The sequence below is a fragment of the Rhincodon typus genome, chromosome 5, assembly GCF_021869965.1.
Source record: "Rhincodon typus isolate 14 chromosome 5, sRhiTyp1.1, whole genome shotgun sequence".
Taxonomy (NCBI): Eukaryota; Metazoa; Chordata; class Chondrichthyes; order Orectolobiformes; family Rhincodontidae; genus Rhincodon; species Rhincodon typus.
In genome coordinates, this window is record NC_063336.1 from 22802207 (window position 1) to 22821374 (window position 19168).

The following is a 19168-nucleotide window of genomic DNA, read 5'->3' on the forward strand; positions in this document are numbered from 1 at the left end:
CAATGCTTGTGTGAGATAAATTCATTTTACCAAATGCTTTTGCTGTATGTACAGCTCTTCCTCCAGCTATTTTGTACCAAATTCAAGAGCACATACTATTTACCCACTGCCCTTCATTGGAGGCAGTGCATCTCACTGTTTAGGTAGGCATCTCTGAATGGAGATTGGCTTCTCCGAGTTGATCCAGACAATTTATTAAAAAATGGAAAATGTCCAAATATTTCTCGAAACTTAAAAAATGAAAATATTTAAGGTAAGTAAATTGATTACATTTTGTATGGAATAGATTGCTGGGAATAATGAACAGAAATGATATCGAGGAGAAAATTATTACTTCCATTATTTTCCAAACAACATCTTGCCTGTAATCTTGAACCTGGCAAATGTAACTACACTGAACAGTATTTTCCAGATTACTCACCTTTGTTTAAAAGAATTTGTCCATATGTTTATCTGTGCGGTCAGATATGGTAAGCATTGGGGAAATAATTACAAATGAAACTGCCGCCTTAGAATTCAGTTTACTTCGCTTTTGGGACCTTGGGTCATTTGCAATTGTTTATCTTCATTGTTATAGAATAATTTTGTAAATTGTAAACTTCGATACTTTTTTTTTCCCATTTACCATTCTCCGTCTCTGAAGGAGAAATCTCCAATACTTTCAAATCAATGTTCAACACCATGGCATAACATCCACTATATCTCTGTTTTCCTCTTCTGTTGTTACACCTTAATCAATCCATCACTACCTCCTACCATTATATGTGATTTCCATCTAAATGGTGTGAATGGGAATGATGATGGAACGGCAATGATGTCTCTGTCTCAATATGAATGCATGCAATGCTATCACTGCCTCAGTTGTAATGAATGACAAGATCATTTAAAATAATGGCGATGGTATGACTGCCTATATAGTGATGCCAGTTAAATGTCTGTGTTTATTGCAATCAGTGACAATGGTATTATTTTCTCTATAATAATGAATGTCACTATTATTGTCACTAGTTGCAGTAATGCAAATGATAACGTTGCCCATTTTAGTCATGAATGGCACTGATATCTGCCTCTTCAGAAATCATTTTCACTGGTATCACTGCGAATTTAGTATTCAGTGGCACTGGCATCTTCATATATAGCAGTCATTATCAGTGGGAATTGCCTAATCCTCTTCATTCCTTTGGAATACAATATGGTGCAAAAATTTGTTTGTGTAACTTTTTACTGTATTTCTGAGAAAACTGACAATCATTTAATGTATTTGTTACCAAGTTTAAATAAAAAAATGTAAATGTCCATGCATGGTGAGTTGTGGTACTTAATATTAGTAACTGCTGCCTGTTAATAAATAACTAAATGGGGTTGAATTTTTATACTCAACATTAAGGAGGCCAATAATCTAGAGTGAAACACTTCTTTGTTCTATCACCAATTATTCCAGCTAAACACTGATTTAACCACAAATTGATTCTCTTCAGCACCTGCAGTAAACTCCATAGCAGGACCCCACATTCCATTGGCCCGGGCTGTATCAAACCATTTGCGATCGCAGGAGCTTTTACAAGTCTTTCTCTATCACAAAGAATGCCTTCTTTAATCTCTGTATTATTCTTTCCTTTCACCTCTCCTGCTGCTAGAACTCTCCCCTTTGTCACTTTCGGAGTTGGTAATTCCAATATTTTCCTGTCTGGCCTCATACTGCTATATATTTCAGTGCATCCAAAGCTCTACTGCCCGACTCTTTTCATACATCAAGTACTATTCCCGTACCTCATCTCCTGATTGATCACTTATGAACACTGGTTCATGGAGCCATGCCTAACATTTAGAATCATCAGTGCTGTGCCCTCAGACCTCTGTCCTCATAAACTCCTCCATGCCTAGATCCTGATCACTGGAAACACCGTTTTTCTGATGAAAGCTCACAGACCTGAAACAATATCTGTTACTCTATCCACAGATGCTGTCTGACCTATTCAGTGTTTCCAAAGACATAGGAGCAGAAGTAGGCCATTCTGCCCATCTGGTCTGCTTCAACCATTCAATGACTGATCTCATAACCTTCAACTCCACTTTCCAGCCTTTCCCCCATAACCTTTGATTCCCTTACTGATTAAAAGCCTTGAATGCACTTAATTACCCAGCCTCTACAGCACTCTGCAGTATGCCTTCTAGTCCCAGATTCTCCCACAATGGGAAACAACTTTTCCACATTTACCTTGCCATGTCCCCTAAGAATCTTTTATACGTCAAGTAGTCGCCCCTCATTTTTCTAAACTCCAATGAGTACAGGCCAAAACTACTGAACCTTTCCTCATAAGACAGTCCCTCTATACTTGGAATCAGCCAAGTGAACATTCTCTGGACTGCCTCCAATGCCAGTATAGCTTTTGTCAGATAAGGGACTCAAAACTGTTCACAGTATTCCAGCCATGGTCTGACTAGAGCTTTATATAGTTTTAGCAAAATCTCCTTACTTTGATATGCCATTTCCTTGAAATCAAAGTCCAACATTCCATTTGCCTTCCCTATTTCTCACTAAACTGGAGTGCTAGCATTTTGTGATTCATACAAACAATGTCCCAATCCCTCTATTCTATAGCTTTCTGGAGTCTCTCTCTATTTAAATCATAGTCACTCCTGCATTCTTCCTGCCAAAGTACAACCTTACATAACCTTACATTTGCCAAGTTTTGCTCACTCACTTAAACTTTCCATATACCTCTGCAGACTCTTTGTGTCATCCTCAGCACTTGCCTTCCCACCTATTTTTGTGTCGTCTACAAACTTGATTAGAGAACATTCACTTTTCTCATGCAAATAATTAATATATATTGTAAATAATTGTGGTCCCAGCACCAATTCCTGTGGCACTGACTAGTTTTGGGTTGTCACCCTTATCCCAACTCTGTGTCTTCTACTAGATCATAGATCATAGATTTCATACAGTGTGGAAGCAGGCCCTTCAGCCCAACAAGTCCACACCAACCCTCAGAGCATCCCACCCAGACCCATCCCCCTATAACCCATCTAATCTACACATCCCTGAACACTACGGGCAACTTAGCATGGCCAATCCACCTAACCTGCACGTCTTTAAACTGTTACTAGTTAGCCAATCCTCCATCCAGGCTACTATTTTACCTCCAATACCGTGAGCGTGTATCTTATTAAATAGCCTAATGTGTGGTATTTTATGAAATGCCTTCTTAAAATCCTTAATTCCACTGCTTCCCCTTTATTTATTCTGAATGTTTCCTCCGAAAAGAATTGTAGTAAATTTGTGAGGCATGTTTTCCCTTCATGAAGCCATGCTGACTCTGCTTGATCAATACTATGTACTTCTAAATGCTCTGCTAACCATCTGTCATTATAGACTCTAAAATTTTCCCAATAACAGACGTTAATCTAACCGGTCTACAGTTACTTGTTCTTTGTCTCCGTACCTTTTATTTTGAATCGGCAGTTTTTCAATCTGCTGGGACGTTTCCAGAATTTAAGGGTTCTCCAATAATTTCTGTTTTTGTTTCAGATCTTCAATATTCACAGTAGTCTCTTATACGCCCACCCTTCTCTCCATTATTGGTGGCCGTGCACCTAAGCCCCACACTCCAGAATTCATACCACTTAAATCCTTTCAACTCTTCACCATGCTTTTCATTATCCTTCCTAAATGTTATGGTTTTCAGCTCAGCATTTTTTTTTTAAGTCAATGTGATATGCCTTGGGATGTTTTATTCCCAGTTAAAAAGTGCTATATGAATATGAATTGTTGGATTAATTCAAGCTAACAGCTGGCACAGGCTGACCAAATTCACCATGTAAGATCAAAAGGTAGTGCTACAGTGGAGAGGATTAATGTGTATGTATATGAAGATTTTAACAACCAAACAGATGTATAATCCTGTGCCTATAAACAGACATGGATAACTTGCGTGATGCCTACTGAGAGACATAGTGAAATGTGGAACAATACTACATCCACCCACTGTTGTAGGAATGTACACTGAAATTTCAAGCATTTATTTTTTTGGCTTCATATGCAATACATGGAGGGAAAAAAAAGTCACAAATACATCTTTTTACATTACAAGGAAAGAAACATCCCATGACTTTCTGCTTTAAGGAATTGAATGGCACGCTTAATCTGAAAATTAAATTAATGGCACATGATGCTTGTCTACAGATAATTTTGTTCGAGGTTCTTGTGACTGCATGGCCCACCATTACAGAGAACTGGAACACACCCAATATCTTGATTCTGTGTACATGGAGTGAAGGATTCCATTTCTTTTATGCAATCAATTTCCTTTATTTTTCAACTTTTTAATAAATAATACTATAAAATGTTTAGGAAGCATACTGAAATGAGATATAAAAACACTACAAGGTCTTGTTTTCATTATATAACTGCATTTGAATATACAAGTAACATTCTGTTAAAATAGGTCACGTAAATGTTCAGAAACCATTTAACACTAGCAGGTAAAAGAAAAGGTCTGTTTTTTCCTTAGTTAACTTTAGGATGATAAGTGACACCAAAGCAGGCAGTCGCAAAATAATGCAATTACACAAGCAGTAAATTAAGGCAGCTGTTTTCTTCATTCTAGAAAAGAAACACTAGGAAGGAGAAAGATAATGTTGTTCAATGTAAATTGAAAAGTTTGCCAACAGACTAAAGAGCATCTCTGCACACCAAGAAAGGCAAGACCCACAGGGCTCACAGAATTTGTCTTTCTTCCTTGCAGACATTTAATTGGAAATCTGTGCTTTATCCTTTTGAATTTAAAGTTAAATTTAATATTAACAGTGCAAGGTATTCTGATGTGGCATTTTTGGCAGTTATCAATGAAGAAACTAAGAATTCATAACATGCTTTATTTTACAGGAATTTACTCCCCACATCACAGGTTAATAAAATTCCTGGATGAAAAAAATTGCTGATTTTAATCTGCATTTTTCTATACAGTATATCCATGTATACAATGTCTGTATACAAGTGTATATCTGAATACAAAGTACATATAATAGGCTTTGAAATTTGGTCTTTCAGCTTTGTATTCAAACACTGCATCCATGAAAAATCTCCATCTCTTCTGGCTTAATGAAATTCCAGCTTTAACACGGTGGTTACTGTTTCAAAATAAAATCAGAAAGTGCTGGCGAAACTCAGCAGGTCTCAGAGATGCTGAGTTCACCCTGCACATTCTGTTTTTATTTCACATCTCCAGCACCTGCAGCACTTTGCGCTCATTTTAGTGCCTGACTTAATTTTCCTATGCTAAAAACCAAATTCCAAGGCTAGTATGTACATGTACAAAGTGGTACGATTTTCCTCTATGCATTAGCAGCCACTGGCGTGTGATGAGCTGAATAAAAGATTTTTCTTTCATTTCACACGTGTGGAAATAATTTTGATGTCTGCCAACAGTGTAAAGTGGGTAATGTCGGATTGGCCACTCATTATACACCAAAAGTTGTGAGAGGTGGCCAATCTGATATCACAACTTACACAATTGCCAAAAATTTTAGTTATCCCATTTTGTCTGTAATAATTATATTTCTATTGTATATATCGATATGTTCAGTGAAAATGCACAGTTTTTGTATAAAAGTCTTAAAATATCTATAATTGCAAATGCTTTCAAGGGAATGAAAAGATGGGCATATGTTATTTATATATATAATTAAGGTCTCAGAGAAAAGGTTATATCTCTGCCTGAATGTATTTTCTGTTTTTCTAGACTGTTTTCCTGTTTTTCATGCATCTTTTCCAGCCATTAATCCACGTGTGTGTGTGTGTGTGTGTGTGTGTGTGTGTGTGTGTGTGAGGGGGGTGGGTGGGGTCGTTAAAGAATTGTTGAGACTTTTCAATCAGGGGTCTGGCTACCTTTTAAAATAACCAAGTTCGGAATTTAAAGACAGTAATTTGGGACTGAAATGAAAATTGGTATCTAATAACATAGTCTATCTGGCAGGCAGGTTGGGTGGATTGTCTTCTGCATCCAATGTTGCCCTTGGTTGAGGGGTCCAGAACCAGGCAAAACTAACAATTTTGAGGGGGAATGCCACTTAGGGGAGGCAATGGCGTAGTGGTATTATCGCTGGATTGTTAATCTAGAGACCCAGATAATGTTCTGGGGACCTGGGTTCAAATCCTGCCATGGCAGATGGTGGAATTTGAATTCAATAAAATATCTGGAATTAAGAGTCTAATGATGACCATGAAGCCATTGCTGATTGTTGGGAAAACCCATCTGGTTCACTAACGTCCTTTAGGGAAGGAAACTGCCATTGTTACCTGGTCTGTCCTACATGTGACGCCGGGCCACACAGCAATGTGGTTGACTCTTAACTGCCCTCAGGGCAATTAGAGATGGGCAATAAATGCTGCCTAGCCAGTGACGCCCTCATCCTGTGAAAGAATAAAGAAAAACTTAGGTCCAATATTAGGAGAATTTTATTAATTCACATGGTTGTGCACCTTTGGCGTTCTCTACCATTGAGAAACTCAGTCTTTTAAGCATGTTTAAGGTAGATGTTGATAGGTTTCTGATTACCAGCAGTGAACAGAGTTATGGGGATGGGAACAGTAAAAGGCATTGAAATGTGAAATCAGCCATGATTGGACTGAATGATGGGGCAGTCTGGGTGGGCTGAATGGTCTTCTCCTTCTCCCAATTTCCTCGAAACAGAGTTGAACAATTTATCGTTTTCAAACTGTATCTGATCTTAACTGAGCTGATTTCTTCAACTGAAACCTCAATACATCTGAAACGTGTACAAGTTTTGTGTACCCTTTTGCTCAAACATGGTCACTTTTATCAGCATTAGGAGACACTCACAATGTTACACTGTTGAGAATCCCATGCAGGTAATGTTTCATTCAACCTCTGTACATATACAAAAGTAACGCAGTTGCGTTGAGAAGAATGGTTCAACTCTCTGCCTTATGGAACCTTATGGAACCTCAGGGGTTGTTTGGGGTGGGGGGGTGGAATTGTTGGTGGTGGTGGTGTGATCTCAGGAAGCCATACGGGATGGTTTTCTAAGCTCAAATCCCACAGGTATTTTCAGACATACACAAACAATGACTTTCTGACCACTCGGAGTAATGTGTAGCCTACTTTCCCCCTTTTGTGCTCTCAATAATGAGGTTTGCTATTGGAAGTGTCAGTAATACTTTTTGTATGTGCAGATGGCAGGAGCACAAAAATCAGGAAATTCCACACTCCAATGTGTGATTTTCCAATCCTTAACTGTCACCGGTTAGAGAGGAAGAATTCCTCATTTTCTGGCATGAAGCAATACGAAACAGTTAACATATGGGCAGGAGTAGGTTACAGAAAACAAATAGCAGTATAGAATTTAGGATCAGGAGTGGACCATTTATCAAGGAAGCAGCTGATTTAATTCAGGTCCTAACTGTATATTCCCATCTTCCGCAATAAACCTTAACTTTCTAATCTACTAACAATCTATCTAATTCAGTCTTTCAATAAATTCAGTGACAGTCTGACTGTTTTCCTGGGAAGAGAGTTCCGCTAATGAACCTTGGACACAAAAATAATTCACCTCATCTGCCTTAAAAGGTAGATCTCTTATTCTTGCACAGGGTTCCCTAGATCTAATCTTCCACAAAGGATGAATCATCTTCCCAATATCCATACACTATACGTGGGAAACATGATTATGAGGGGTAAGGACAGGGTGAATAGAAAGCAGCTGTTCCACCTTAGTTGAAAGGGCAATAACAAAGGGGTATAATTTTAAGTTGGAAGACAGGAGGTTTAGAGAAGATTTGAGGAAAACCTCTTTCACTCAGAGGGTGGTGGGAGGCAGGAATGCACTGCCTGGGAGGGTAGTTGAGGCGGGTAACCTTTTAAAAGTGCTTGGATGATTACTTGAAATGTCATAGTATTCAAGGCTATGGGCCTAGTGATGGAAAGTGGTACTACAATAGATTTTGTGTAACTTTGGTGGTACAGACTTGATGGGTCAAAGGGCCTCTTCTGTACTGTATGATAAGATCACCACACATTCTTTTAAACTCCAAAAGGCTGTTGGCCTTTTCTTAAAAGATAAATCTTTAACCCAGAAACCGAGCCAAATGTACTTTCTCTGAATGACTTCTAGCACAATTTGTTCATTTTTTAAATATGAATATGAAAACTGCACACAGTACTCCAAATGTGGTCTCACCATGGCCCTCCACAGCTTCAGTGAAACTTCCCTATTTTTATATTTAATTCCCCTTGCGAGAGATGTCAACATTCCATTTGCCTTCCCAATCACCTGTGGAATTTGCACACTAACTTTGTGTATTTCATGTGCCGAGATAGACAGATCCCAATGTACCACTGGATTCTACAATCTTTCAGGTCAATCAGGTCTGGCAGCAAGTGTGGACGGAAAGATAAATGTTCAATGACCCTTCAGAACAATCTTTTAAAAATATTCTTGTCAAAGTGGACAAGTTCACATATTTCTGCATTATACTTCATCTGCCAAATTCTTGCCCACTTACATAATCTCTCTGTACTTATAGATGTATATCAATATATCATTGGAGGTTTGAAACACCCCAGAGAATTGCAAACGTTGTGGTGAAGTATCTGTGTTCTGTTTTTATTGGACTAATACATGGATTTATGTCTTTGCAATTTCAATACAGTTGTTTAATAGCTATACTAAGTAGGCTAATAACTGTGTTGTAACAGCATTGGGAACAATTCACAGAACCACATTGATCATCATATATAGCTCAGAGCCTAAAATAAATTCCCCGTCTGCTGGTCAGATGACATCAAGAACCAAGGGAAATAGCTCATATGAGGTGTAGGAGTGGTGAACAATGCTGCATGTTTTCCAAAACATTTGTGATTAATTTTCGCTTAAAAAGTTAACTGTTAATATCAAATTAATCTGCATAACTACCAGCAGGGAGCAGGAAGTGGCAGAGTTTGACTGGAGTGTGTCACTGGGCCAGAGTGATGCAGTCTTCCAGCAGAATTTCCCAATGACATTCAAAAAGATAGCACGTGCATTTGCATGGACAGGGGATTGCCTAACAGGAAACAAAGAGTGAAGATAAATGAGTCATTTTCAACTTGACAAACTAACTAGTGGAATCAGCACTGGGCCTCAAGTATTTATTGTCTGTATCAATGATTTGGATTGCAGCTAAATATACTAATATGTTAATTATATAAGGATACAGGGGAAAGTGTGTTGTGACGGGTTTACAAAGAGTCTGCACAGGGATTTAGGTAAAGTGGCAAACAATTAGCAGATGGAGTAAAATGAGGGAAGTCAGAGATTGTTCAGGAAGACTAGAAAAGCAGACTATTATTTAAGTGAAGAGAGAAGCATAATCTGAAAGGGATATGGGTATCCTTGTTCATGGTCACATAATGTTAGCATGCTGGTACTGCAAGTAATCAGCAAAGCTAATGGATTTTTTTTTCTTTATTCATTCTCAGGATGAGGGCATCGCTGGCCAGGCAGCATTTATTGCCCACCCCTAATTGCCCAGAGGGCAGTTAACAGTCAACCACATTGCCGTGGGTCTGGGGTCACATGTAGGCCAGACCAGGTAAGAATGGCAGTTTCCTTCCCTAAAGGACATTAGTGAACCAGATGGGATTTTTCGACAATTGAAAATGGGTTCACAGTCATCATTAGATTCTTAATTCCAGATATTTTATTGAATTCAAATTCCACTAATCTGCCATGGCAGGATTCAAACCTGGGTCCCCAGAGCATTATCTGGGTGTCTGGATTAATAATCCAGCGATAATACCACTAGGCCATCACCTCCCCACTATACACTACAATACAGTAAACAAAAGGTAGAAAGTGTTGGAAAAAAACTCAACAGGTCTGGCAGCAAGTGTGGAGAGAAAGATAAATGTTCAGTGACCCTTCAGAACTGAAAGCTGAGAAATGGTAATATTTATGCTGATGACCGATGAGGGGCTGAGGGAAAGGGGGTGGGGGTACGTGTGAGACCAATAGGTGGAGACAATGACCAGAGTTAGAGAGAGAGAGAAAGAGACAGACAGAGAAAAAAAGGGAAAGAGACAAAGGGATTGATGATAGGAGTAAATGCTCAATGTGTGCTAACAAGAAGTGTAATGAGTTGAAAATGGGTTGGCTGTGCTGGGAACAACCCTTGCAGAACAGGACCTGAGGGTGTGATAGTGGGTAAAGAAGATGGAAAAGAGCGTTTGCACTCTGAAATTATTAAACTCAATATTGAGTCCTGAGGTTGTAAGATACCTGTGGAAGATGAGGAATCCTTCCTGGAGTACTGCAGCATGCTTGAGACAGAAATGCTTGCTAGGGAACATACTGGTGTGTCGAAGTCGCAGGCAATGGGAAGCTCGGGGTCATTTTTACAGATAGAGGGAAAGGTTCCACAAAGTGGTCACCCAGTCTGAGTTTCTTCTCCCCAGTGTAGAGAAGGCCACATTGTGAGCAGCAAATACAGTCAACTAGATTGAATGAAATACAGGTAAATAGCTACTTCACCTGAAAGGTGTTTTTGGGTCCTTGGACAATGAGAAGGGTGGAAGTAAATGGACAAGTGTCACACCTTCTGCAATTGCATGGGAATATGCCATGGGGTGTAGGGAGGTGTTGGAAGTGGAGGAGCAATGAACCAGGATGTCCCAGAGAGAAAACTGACAAGAGAGGGGAGGGGAGGGGAGGGGAATATGTGTCTGCTGGTGGCATCATGCTGGAGGTTATAGAAATGGTGGTTTATGATCCTTTGGATGCAGACGCTGGTGGAATGGAAAGTGAGGACAAGGGGACCCTATTGCCATTGTGGGAGGGAAGAGAACAGTGAGGACAGAAGTGCAGTTGAGGGCCCTGTCAAACATGGTAGCTGGAAATCCTCAGTTGAGGAAAAAGCTGAACGTGTCTGTGACCCACCGAAGAAAGCATCAACAGAACAGATGCGACAGAGGCTGGAAGAATGGAATGGGGTCCTTATAGGAAGCACTGTGTGTGTATGTATAATTGAGGTAACTGTGGAGTTAGTGAGTTTGTAGTGGATATTGGTGGTTAGCCTATTCTCAGATAATGGAAACAGAGATGTCAAGAAACAGAGGGTAGGAGTCAGAGATGGATGAGGTGAAGGTGAGGGAAGATTGGAAATTGGAAGCAAAGTCCATTTGAGTACCCATAGCCACATCTTTGATCTGAAGTGAGAGGAGATTTTATTTTTGTTTCAGATCTCCAACATCTGTAGTTCTTTGTTTTAGTTTTGGAATACAATAAAGTTCGGTGAGGATGCATTCCCACAGAATGTTGCAGTTGGTCATTTTTATGAATGGTGAAGATGCCAGTTGACATGCAGAGGATAAGACTTTACTCTCCCTTATACTCTATCCCCTTTCCAAAAATTAGTGAGGTTGTGTTTTAGCTAAACAAGGCATTGTTGAGGTCACATTTTGAACTACTTTGTAAAGATCTGGTCTCCTTGCTTAAGGAGGGAGATACTTTCATTGGAAGCAGTTCAGAGAAAGCTCACCAGGCTGACCTCAGGAATGAAGGGGCTGTTTCATGAGGAAAAGTTGGTTCAGGTTGGGCTGATACTCAATAGAATTTAGGAGCATGAGACGTGATCTTATTGAAACATACATTCTGAAGGTGCTTGAAGGGTGGATGTGGAGACATGTTCAATATTCAGAACATTGAAGAACAACACTGGGGAAATACAGAACTTGGAATCACATTGTCAAAATAAGAAGTCTCCCATTTAAGATGGAGATGAGGAGGAATATTTGTCTTTTACAGCAACAGAAGTCTTATAATTCTCTTCCAGAGAGAGTAGTGGGAGCTGGACCATTGAATACTCTGATGGCTGAGTTAGACAGGTTTGTGATCTACAAGGCAGTGAAAGTTTATGGGGGACAGGAAGAAAAGTAGGATTGAGGCCACAGTCTGATCAGCCACAAACTTACTGAACAGCAGGTCAGGCTTTATGTTAGAATGGCTTACTCCTATTTCCTATGATTTATGATGACAGAGTGGTGCATTGATTTACCCAGGGCAAACATCTCTGCAGATATCCATTAGAAGGCAGTAATGTTTATATGGTGGAAGGATTCTAGCGCTGTCAAACTGCAAAAGCATTAGAACCATTGAGTCATCACTAGCCATATATCCCAAGACCACAAACTGCTTTTAGCCATCGTTTAATGGTAAATGTTAGCGGAGTTAAGTGGCTTTTTTTTTTATTATTCATGCCGTGAGCATAGTTAGCTTTTCTTGCCTATCCCCAATATCCCTTGACAGCAGTTAATGGTCAACCCTATTGCTGTGGGTCTGGAGTCACATGTAGGTCAAACCAGGTAATGATGGCATGTGTCTGTTCCTAAGAGGACATTAGGGAACTGATTTTTTTTTTTGAATGGCAAGTCATGATAGTTTCACAGATGCCTACCATCCCGGAAGCCTGTTTTCTATTTCAGATTGTTTTATTCTTGGGCCAGGTGAGGAGGGGGTGGGGGATGCATGCGCCTATATGGAGTGCCTTAAAACCAAACTTGTACATCTTTGACATCTCAGAATGTAATGGATTAGTAACGCACTTTGTCTTGGGGCTTGGGTGGATGGAAAAATATAAATCATAACACTGTACTGTCCACTGATACTGCAGAATGCACAACCCATTGACATAACACACTGATAATGAAAGAAAGAGTTTCATTCAATTGCGAAGTATTCTATTTGGAGTTAAGATACTGCATTGTATTTAATCCCCATTCAAGAATATATTACTGGTACATTCTGTATGACCACAGCAACAAACCCAGGTCCAGATCACACTCATTCTCTCATGTCTTAATCCCATGTTTTCAATCTAAAGGAGTGAAACTGGGGTGATGCGCAGGCACAAAATGGGAAACAAGAGGTTGGAAGCTTGATCTACACCTGCCCAATAACCACACACTGAGATGCGTGTAAACCTGGTTGTCAATTTGCTGTTGCCCATTTTTCAATACTGAACGAAACTGTTATCAACCCCCAACATGCCTAAGTTTATAAATAATCGACGCAATCTGGGGGAAGAAACATACAAACTGGAGTAAAGCAAATATCTCGTTTAATCCAGAAATTCTAACAGTTCGATACAGTTGTGTATGTAACAAAAGCAAGGAAACTGAGGCAGTACAATGACTAAGCAAAAAGCATCCCTGGTATCTGGCATCAGTAGGATCCTGTCTCTGACATATTTGCAGGAAGCAAAATACAGCAATTCGACTTTGTTGGGGTGGGTTGGACAGTGAGGGAAATTTATGTTGCAGCCAGGCTGAAATTAAATTCAGAAAATAAATGCAGATAAAGCAAATTCTCCCATTGCCATTAGGACAGGAATAATGATATATGTCTAATCCCATCTAAAACCATATGTATTAATTTTAGGCAGTCCAATCAAGCAATCCCCTGGTTGGATACAACACAGTTTGACAGAGTAAAGCTCCTTCTTCATCAGCCTGAAGCACAAATTTAGTTTGCACACCAAATCTGTGATCTCTCACAGGCACGGATTTCCATCCAATCGACCTGAATTCAACGGCACAAATTTCCTTGGGAGGGGTGTCTTAAGAATGGTTGGCATAACATTGGCAGAAATTGCAATATCAAGGATTCTGCTGAGGTCTTTTCCAATCAGGCACCAAAGACAGACATGCTGACTGAGCAGAAGGAACCCTGCAAGGAAATGCTCTATGCAAGTCTCAGAGTGACATAGTGTGACAATGCAGCCAGAACCTTCTGGTCACTTCAATTCTTTTAAAACAGCCAAACATCATCAGGGAGGTCCTTTCCTTCAAAATCTTTTGTTTTTGTCTACAGTCTGCGAATTAGGCACTGATGTATGTATCCAGAATTGGTACTTATGTCTCATTCACCAGACATTAATTAACTCACAGGGAGGTGTTGGTTTAGTGGACTTGTAATCCAGAGCCCCAGGCTCATATTCTGGGGGCACAGGCTTGAATCCCGCCACGGTAGCTAGTAACCATTGTCAATTATTGTAAAAACCCATCTGGTTCACTAATGTCCTTTAGGGAAGGAAATCTACCACTCTCACCTGGCTGACCACGCGTGACTCCAGACTCACAGCAATGTGGTTAATTCTTAACTGTCCTCTGGACACTTATAGATGGGCAATAAATGCCGGCCAATGTCATGAATCCATACGTGAATTAGAAAAAAATGTAGCTATTCTCTGGGTCTCAGTTTGGGTATGGGCATCTTCGGGACTGAGCAATAAAGATAAAGGGGACAGGGGAAAGGGGTCGGGACCAATACAACAATTGTAAACCTTCACCTCATATAAGGCTGAGAGACCAAGGGTGGTGTTTATTCCTGAAAATAAGCCATATAGGATGAAATGGAGAAAACAATTTGTTGCTCAGACATATAATCTCCCGCTCTGGGCCTTCATGTTATATACACCTCATCTCAGACACTCCACCGCCAGCTTCATATTTCAGCACCAAATCTCTGACTCAACAATTTCCAATTTGGAGACAAGCTTCACATTAGCACTCAGAACTGAGACAGAAAAATTGGCTTTGTGTTTTTTACTCTCTCGCGAATCAATGGGACCTGTGACATTTCTGTGCACGGCTGCAAGCCACTGGCCTGTCTGCAGTCTGAAGCAAAATGCCTGAGAGAAATGTGGGGAGAATTTGGAATGGGGGGTAAAGGTAGCTAACAGCTCAGTTTTGTTTTTTTTCCCTTTAAACTTTCTGTCACCCGATCCTATGACATCAGCAGGCTGCAACCAGTTGCTAGGCAGCTCTAATACTTCTGAAAAGTTACACCAGGAAAAATAAAACCTACTGGCTGGATGGTGCTTAGGAAAAAAAAATACAAAAAAAGAGATGGATAAACATGTAATAATTAGGTTCAAATAAAGGTATAAAAAAGTGAATTATACATCCATGAAACAAAACTTACTGAAAGGATCAGTATTTACTTACAGAGCTCAGATTACATCACCCCCTTCCCCTCCCCAAATCATCATGCTTGCTCTGGTCTCAAATGGCACAGGAGATGGCATCTGCCAGGGAACAGAAAGAGGCTGTGCCAGCTCTTTGCTGCACAGTATGCAACGACTCTATGAGATCCAGACACTAAAGTGCCTGCAGTGCTTTGCGATTCCAGCTCGTGTTAACATTACTGGCTTAACTAGACCGCAAGGGGAGGAAGTGGGGGAGTTGTAAAGATGTCATACCGCTGTAGATGACTACAATTAAAACAAAAAAAAAACATTTGATATGGTATCATATTTATCTGATTTTTTAAAAAAAAGAAATTACATGAAACATCGAAACAAACTGATTGCACAACGTAAGTCACCATGCAAAATGAGACACCTACATCATGACACCCATAGTCTTTCAGGGCAAAGCCCGCACTAGTCCGTGTGGGCAGCACTGTGCACTCGGGGCTGGGCCTATTGTAGTGCAGACAAGTATATCCTACCCTGTTTCCTCCACCAGCATCCGCGGATTCAATTGCACATTTCTCTTTTAAACGCAAAAAACGAGAAAGCAAACGGAGGAGTAACGATAACGACAAAATAATACGAGAGGCTCATTCGCACACTACTTTTGCAGTTACTTTGTCCTGTAGTCACGCTGTTCTTCGTACAGGGGGCTGTGTACATTTGGTGGGAGGGGGAGTTGAGGGGCTGGAGGGCAAGGGGATAAGTCTGTCTCTCACCAACTTCCTCCAACACTGCAAGAATGCTCAGGGCTTCAGATTTCACTGAGGCCTACCAATTAGTCCTCCACCGATGACATTTCGCCTTTCAGGGGGAATTTTAGTCCTCAAGCCTTCTGCCTTCTCCTTAAAGGAGACTGGAAAGGCCGGAGACGGGAAGAGAATCTAAACACTTCGCCCAGAGTATACTGAACAGAGCAGCTCCGCTTTCCTTTGGCAACGTAGTGAACAGCCACAGTAAATTTAGGAGAGAGAGAAAAAACGTGTAGCTTTCCTACAGTCAACGAAAATGGAAATGAATGTCCATTTAACACTGAAAGAAAGGTGGTTTCGTGAGTGGGAAAAGAAAGAACAAAAAGCTGGAGGCAGCAGCAACAGAGTGCTAGGGAACTGACCGGGGGACCTACACCTAGCTTGGAGTAGACAAAGTTAGTCAATTTAACAACTGCTTCGTTCCGGTTCAGTTAAAACAATTTTTTTTAAAATTAAAAAGTGCCTTGTTCTACTCCCTGAACGGGGATCGAACCGCTGACCAGGAGGTGAGTTCACCACCTCAACTTCTCACACACAGCTGCCGGTTCTAATTCCCAGGTCAGTCACGGAAGGGGGAAAAAAAAGGTTAAATAATTAATAAACACTCAAAGGGGAAAAAAATACACCTAAAATTGGTCAGTGCATCTTTTGAGAAGAGAGTGTGTGCCTGTGTGTGTGTGTTTTTTGGAGGGGGGGGGTGGAAAGACTTAAGAAACAAAAGCAGGTCACTCCAGGTAAGTAAGTTAAATTGCCAGTAGGACCATAGGTGCAGGGAGAGGTCACAAGAACATAAAGGAGGGATGGGGTAGAGTAGGACTGCCAAACGTTTCTGTTGATAGCTGTAGACGCACTAGTGGGACATGGAGGAGACGCTGGAGTCAGTTCTGTCCTAGGCGGAGTTGTTCCAGATGGTTTCTTTCAGCTCTGAACACTGAAAGTAGTGCCGTTTGCGATGGGAGGTCACCTGGCTGCTCATCCCCTGCCGGTCCGGCCGGCTGCCGGCTGCCGGCGTCTTGGTGGACGGGAAGTTGACTGCACTGCTCCATTTCTCCAGGCTGCTCAGCGGATTGTCAACCGAGATTCCTGGAGAGGAAGAGAACGCAACGGTGGGTAAATCAGCTCCGCCTCTTTATTTTCCCCTTGTTCAGCTAAAGGTAGAGCACGACCCTGCTGCCTGTCTGTCCCTTCAACTCAATCTTCAGAGGAGAAGCAGAAATCAAGACCACAGGAGGGTATCTGTAACTCTGCTTGGTCTCCCAACTTCTACCCCTCACCCCCATAATTCAAAGTCGTTTTCATACACACACAAAAATCCCAACATTTGAATTAAACAGGATAAATACCGCAGCTAACCAGAAATGTAATGGGAACTGACATTTTATACTGAAGTGTGTGGGCAGATTGAGGAAGGTGGATCAGTAGGAAATTGGAAAGGGATAGACTGGATTTAAAAAAAGATTAGCAAACCTGTGTCACAGATGGAGGCCATTCAGCCCATCATGTTCCTGTAAAGCAAAAAGCACTGGCACAGACTTGTTGTGCTGACCAGGCTGTGTCTGCGTCCTAAGTACTAAGCAGTTCCATGAAATGGTTTAAAAAGATAATTTACCAGAGGACCTGAGTGAAGTGACTTTGCATTGAGATGAGCAGACCGTAGAGGCAAAGTGTGTCAGAGTCACACAGCCCACCTGCTCAAATACATGAGTATCTTTCCCATTCATTCCAAATCAGAGGGAGGAACCTATCATTTATTCAAACTTGCATCTGATAAACTACAAATTAATCTGTGATACTGGTACATGTAAGAAGTTTAACATTTTATGCCAAAATACTGAACAAAAATAATACATGTGCAGATTCATGCATGCCTCAAAGTCCCACTAAATAATACTCACCATTGGAAATCTAAAGAAAGAAATATTTGACAAAAGAACATGCACATATTTCAACAATACCAAAAAAAAGAAGAATCAAGTGTAAAGATAATTAACAACAATTTTCTCAAGCCAGTTTTAAAAACATTAAATATTTCACATATCGCAGCATATTAATGCCTTACCTTTTTATTTGAGCTTGGGACATGGGGAATACTGAAGTTGCAGTATTCCTTGCCCAATCCTGGTTGCCTTGAGACAACCACATAATGTGGGATTGATGCCATATGTAGTCTCAGTAGGAGTGGCAAATTCCCTTCCCAAAAGTGCACTCATGAACCAGTTGTGTTTTTACCATAATCCAGTAGGTTTTGCGTTTCTTTCTGGTGTGACAAATTACTAGATATCAATTCCATAATTTGTCATGGTGGTATTTGAACAAACAACTTCTGTAATGACCATGCTGTCATGCCTGAGACTCACATTGCTGAAGATCAATAAAAGTAGATTGTGCCACCTATATATTAATCCTCATTTACTAAGGTTCAATACTGATAGTACAAAGCTTATTTTGAGAGCAGATTACTTGTCTTCAGGCGCAGAAAGTATTTTCCAAAGAATATCTAACATGATGCAACAGAATACTGGAAACCTGAAAGAATGAAATACAGAATGAGAAATGGCCTTTCACCCCATCCAGTCACAGTCCTCTATGACTATAACCATTCAACCCCACCTCTGTAATTCTCAGAATGAAGATGTTATCTGATCCCCAACAGCCATCAAATTAAACTCCTGAATATTCATGTATTCCCCTATCCCCACTATTCAATACTCCTTCTGAGGGTCCAACAGGACTGAGTTTTGTTCTGTGCAGTATTTGATCAACTGTGTCCTCATTCTATTCCCTCTTTTAATGAATTTATAAGTGCTATTTGCAAATGTATTTATTAATTCATTAAAGCCAATGCAGTGAGGTAAATATCACACCAAATAATCAGACAGATTCATTTTGACGGGATTAATCAACACTACCAACTGGGAGCCACATTTCAGTTGCTCTGGGAAAATCTGTTGTAAAAATACATGAAAATAAATGTGGATACTGTAGTGATTGTAACAAAGTCAGCCAAGTGGATATCATAGCATGAGGTCCCCAGGCTGTGAACCTGGTCCAATCAGGGAGCCTTGGCTGACAGATATAAACAGGATTTTCAGAGGTTCTGTTCAATTTGAGAGTTGGCTTTCAGGAAGCCGGCCCAGTGTCAAGTACTATGCAGGTATGAATAAAGGGTAACTTGATGATAGGCTACCAGCCTCTGTGGAGTTATTTCAAGAGTTATTACAAATTATTTGCAAGACTTCCTGTTCTAGGAGACAGTGAGATAGGTTTTTTTGTTTATATAAAGTATGAATTGGATAGAATGAAGATGGGAATGGATAGTTGAATCCCTTCAATACAGCTCATTCATACAAATGAGCCAGAGTGAAATCAGACATTTGCAGCACAG

General features: G+C 40.4%; 1 protein-coding gene across 5 annotated transcripts in view; it reads right to left on the bottom strand.

Annotated features, from left to right (window-relative positions):
• Positions 1-14146: 14146 nt before the first annotated feature.
• sobpa (sine oculis binding protein homolog (Drosophila) a) overlaps positions 14147-19168 on the bottom strand; it is a 306669-nt gene continuing 301647 nt past the window's right edge. For 4 of the 5 annotated variants that reach the window (XM_048597021.1, XM_048597019.1, XM_048597017.1 and 1 more), the window contains one exon: positions 16760-16866. Coding sequence is in view for 1 of the 5 variants with exons in the window: in XM_048597018.1 (XP_048452975.1) it covers positions 16673-16866 (194 nt within the window). In the remaining 4 variants the exon portion in view is untranslated. Of the gene's footprint in view, positions 16867-19168 lie in introns of all 5 variants that reach the window. The other variant, XM_048597018.1, reaches the window with a different exon arrangement.